The 4614-nt window shown below is 33.1% G+C and overlaps 1 protein-coding gene across 1 annotated transcript; it reads left to right on the top strand.

Moving 5' to 3' along the window:
* The first annotated feature begins 2258 nt into the window (after positions 1-2258).
* On the top strand, positions 2259-3665 carry LOC127106838 (extensin-2). The gene has a single exon (XM_051044140.1). The coding sequence runs from the start codon at positions 2308-2310 to the stop codon at positions 3541-3543; it is 1236 nt and encodes a 411-aa protein (XP_050900097.1). The 5' UTR covers positions 2259-2307; the 3' UTR covers positions 3544-3665.
* Positions 3666-4614: the final 949 nt, after the last annotated feature.

Genomic DNA, 4614 nt, shown 5'->3' with positions numbered 1-4614 from the left:
GATATATCCCAGACTCGCCCCACATATAAGGGACTCACCCCATATATGAGGGACTCAACCCATACTTAAGGAACTCATCTCATACTCGAGGGATTCACCTTAGGTATACCGTAGGGACTCGTATGCATATGGAGAGTAAATGTATTGTATATTTGCAAAGAGTCTGAAAGTGGTGATGTGAGAGGGGAAAGGCGTAACATATCGCCCAAACAACTTCTTGATCGTCAGTTTATTAGTTCGAGCGCCCATCATTTGGATATGTCATCCATTTCTCAAATCGGTTGCCTTCCAAGAGGAATGTGGAAATGATGTGTCTCATCCCACAACAGTGCCGGAAGGGATTCAAGGGGTATATATCACGTCGTCCTGAATAATAAAGGACTAACTATCCCATCCCCACTCTCCTGAAAGCAGTTTCTATTTTCGAGCAGTCTGAGATCCAAGTCTAGAGACTTCTATAAATACTCAACCTTGAGGTTGAGAAGATTCAATCTTATTTACACATATATCACATGTACAAAGCTTCTCACCTCCCTATGCGAGTTAGCTAGAAACCGTATAACAAACCCTAAAAGTCTCTGACATACCTTAATCACTAGAAGTTGTCACATATTATACTTTTAGCAAGTCAATATTTCACTATGAATTTGTACAAAATATACACATCCATGTTGATTGAACCATTGTATTGCATTATATTGCACCGGTAAACACCACATGGCATAATATTTTAGTAAACAACACAAGGTACACAGTTTTAATAAAACTAGATTGAGACCAGCGCGATGGCGAGGATGAGATGAGTTTTTTAATAGTATTTTAAAATGTTGATTTTGATTTTGTTTAGTATAAAAAAATTGTAACTAAGACGATAAGATGAATAAAATAAAAATTATAATTCAAATTAATATTTTAGAAATAATTTTATGCTTTTGTTTGTCTATTTGAAAATTATAAGTTAAATTTGAAAGTATTGTTTGATAATTATGTTTAGCATTGTAATTAAATTTAATAATTGAATTTAATTTTTTACATGTAATCGCAGCTACAATTTAAAATTATATTTTAAAAAAATATTGAAATATATGTGTGTTTGTTTAAAAAAAATACTGAAATATTGAAAATAATGTTTGAGTACTTTATCTTAAACATTGTTAGGTATTCAAAATAAATGTATTTTAATTAATATAGTTTTATAAATGAAATATTACACATTTTTCTCAAAAGAATAATTGCAGTTTTAAAAGATTTTATTTTAAAGAGTCTTACATCTTATTTTTAATATTGTGGTAAATAATAGAATGAATTATCAAAACAAAAATTTATAATTCAATTTTAATATATTATAATAGATTATCCTATTAAAATTGATACTTCTTACACCGTAGAGTACACATTCTGCATTGCATAAATACACATACAATTACAATTATAACACTATACAATCTACTTGTACGTAAAAATTATAAAACATAAATTCTTGTAAATTTTCTTCCACTTAACTGTATTGTTGAAAGTATTCTAAAGTTGTTCTATCTCTTGGTTTTGTGTATCAATAGATTGATGATGTGCTTCAATATTTCCTTAATGCTCAACCAATATATATCAGCCCTTGTTCTTCGTAGATTTTGTTAAGAACTTCAATCTCTTTTATCTTTTCTTTTCTTTATGATAGAATGTTTGCTCATGGCAATCCATATATGTATCCACAAACATGTTGGACAGCAAAAATATTGTCCAAATAATATTTCTCATCAAATATGCATTTGCATTTTTTGTAAAAAAAATTATTTACATTTGTCTATTTAATGAAATGTTGTCATTTGGTTAACGCGCTTAAACTGAGGTTGGATTGTTGGATACTCAAGTTGGATTAAAGAAATCATAGCATTTTACATTTTCATATAACTTGCTAGTATATTTTACACAATATCTCGTTTACATAATCACCTGAGATTTTCCAAAAGTCAATGGAAATAGCAAGTGTCAACTCTTGACTCGCTCTTTTCTAAAAATGTTTGATCAAATCTAATTATGTAAGGAGTACATACAGTCATGCACTTCTTGACTTTGTAAACTACAAGTTGAAATATCAAATGGGACAAAAATATAGAGTGCATCACGTTAGAAAGCGATAGTTCTATAAAAAGATTGAGCCATTTTGTCAATAAGCTTTAAAAAAGTCTAAGATATTGAAGTCCATAACACTATATAAAGAGGTACAATCCATATACTTTAAGCAATCCTAAACAACAGATCTTCTAAATAGCAAAAGAAGATAAATAGGTCTGCACACTAAGAGAGAATATGAGAACCTCAATTGGGGCGAGGCAAGGGCCTCGACTCATCTATGCTATAGCATTTTGCATAGTTGCTTTTAGTACTTTTGCTAGTGCTGATGATGATAAGCCTTACTATGGAGGCCAATATCCATACAACAACTATCCCCAACCACCATACACTTACAAACCACCTCCATATAACAATTATCAATCTCCACCCCCATATGCTTACAATTTCCCCCCATATAATTATCAATCTCCTCCTCCTTATGACAATAAATTCCCTCCATATTACTATAAAGCTCCACCAGCTCCTTATGTTGACAAATTTCCTCCATATTATTATAAATCTCCACCATCTCCTTATGTCGATAAATTTCCTCCATACTACTATAAATCTCCACCTCTACCATCTTCATCACCACCACCTCCTTATGTCGACAAATTTCCACCATATTACTACAAATCTTCTCCTCCACCATCTCCATCGCCACCGCCTCCTTATGTCTACAAATCACCTCCACCTCCTCCATATATCTATAAGTCACCACCTCCCCCACCATATGTCTATAATAGTCCACCACCTCCATATGTTTACCAATCACCACCCCCTCCACCATATATTTACAAGTCTCCTCCCCCACCATCACCGCCTCCTCCATATGTCTACAAGTCACCACCTCCTCCACCATATGTCTATAATAGTCCACCACCTCCATATGTTTACCAATCACCACCTCCCCCACCATACATTTACAAATCTCCTCCTCCACCGTCTCCATCACCACCCCCTCCATATATCTACAAATCACCACCTCCTCCATCTCCTTCTCCTCCACCTCCATATGTATATATTAGTCCACCACCTCCATATGTTTACAACTCACCACCACCACCATCCCCTTCACCACCTCCTCCATATGTCTATAAGTCACCACCTCCCCCACCATATGTATACAGTAGTCCACCCCCACCCTCACCACCACCTCCATATGTCTACAAATCTCCTCCTCCACCATACTCCTCTTCTCCCCCACCATATGTTTACAAGTCTCCACCCTCTCCATATGTTTATGAGTCTCCACCATATATCTATAAACCCCCAACACTACCTCCCTATGTATATAAATCACCTCCTCCATCCTACATCGATGCACCACCATCTCGTCCATCTTATTCAACACCTCCATACATTTACAAATCTCCACCAACACCATATAATCCTTATCTATATACTTCTCCTCCACCTCCAGTGTACTAAACATGATATTTTTTATTTTTACTTTCAGTAATTTTACTTTCATAAAAATTGTGTGGTTTGTAATAAATTTTCATTTGTAATAAACGTTTACACTATATAAAATACTTGGATTCTAAGTTGTATCATTATGTTTCAATACTAATTTAGAAGTTTGTTTTAATATTATTTTTTCAAATATTGTATAATATCTATTGTTTTGATTTTTTTTAAAGAAAAAACATATATGATAATAAAGGAATATAAAGAGTATTTTGACCCAAGTATAAATAATCATTTTAAAATATATTTACTCTAAATCAAGAGTATTACTCTCTACTTATTATCACATACACCATACCAACTCCACATTCCTACAATGACTCAAAAATATCAACAATTTAGATACATGCATGCATGTGTAAGTTTTCAATTCTCTTGTCATTTCTTTAGGCCATTTATCTAATCATAAAATGTCTCGTATGTCACATTTGTGTCCATATATTACATAATAAAAAACTATTTGTGATATATGCCACTTTTCTATATAAAAGAAACTTCCTTTCAAGATTATACTTCTCAAGCTAAATCAAAATATGAACAATTGCATTTAGGGGTCACTTTTAACTCAATCAGTTTATGGACAAACATATTTATTTACTATTTGTTCCACACTAGAACCATAATCGATGTTGATTGCAAACATTGAACTCTTGAAACGGTGATGCTAATCTTTGATATGGTGACATGAGGTGGACTTGTAAGGTTAGAACTCCAACGCACAAATCAATTACAGAGTATCAGATGAGTATAGTAAAAATGGAGATCATAAAAGTGTACCATAAATATCACGTGTGATTATATATATATGGGCATTTATCCATGGGCATTCACTCATCTGCAACCATTCAGTTATATTCCATTCATCTGCATCTCTTTATCTAAATTGACCATTTTATTTGGTCATAGATGTTTCATTTCTCCATACATAAGTCAAGATTAATAATCACTTTGTTTGATTTATTGGTTCTGACCAGTCCCTGCATTCCCCTATTCATTACATGTCCATAATCAGCATTGGATGATGAATTTCTT

The sequence above is a fragment of the Lathyrus oleraceus genome, chromosome 7 (assembly GCF_024323335.1).
Source record: "Lathyrus oleraceus cultivar Zhongwan6 chromosome 7, CAAS_Psat_ZW6_1.0, whole genome shotgun sequence".
Lineage (NCBI taxonomy): Eukaryota > Viridiplantae > Streptophyta > Magnoliopsida > Fabales > Fabaceae > Lathyrus > Lathyrus oleraceus.
Note: the sequence above shows the minus strand (reverse complement) of the source record. Positions and strands in the feature narration are given on the sequence as shown.

Bases quoted from the DNA above. Each gene is read 5' to 3' on its own strand.
- LOC127106838 (XM_051044140.1), top strand. From the start codon at position 2,308: ATGAGAACCTCAATTGGGGCGAGGCAAGGGCCTCGACTCATCTATGCT.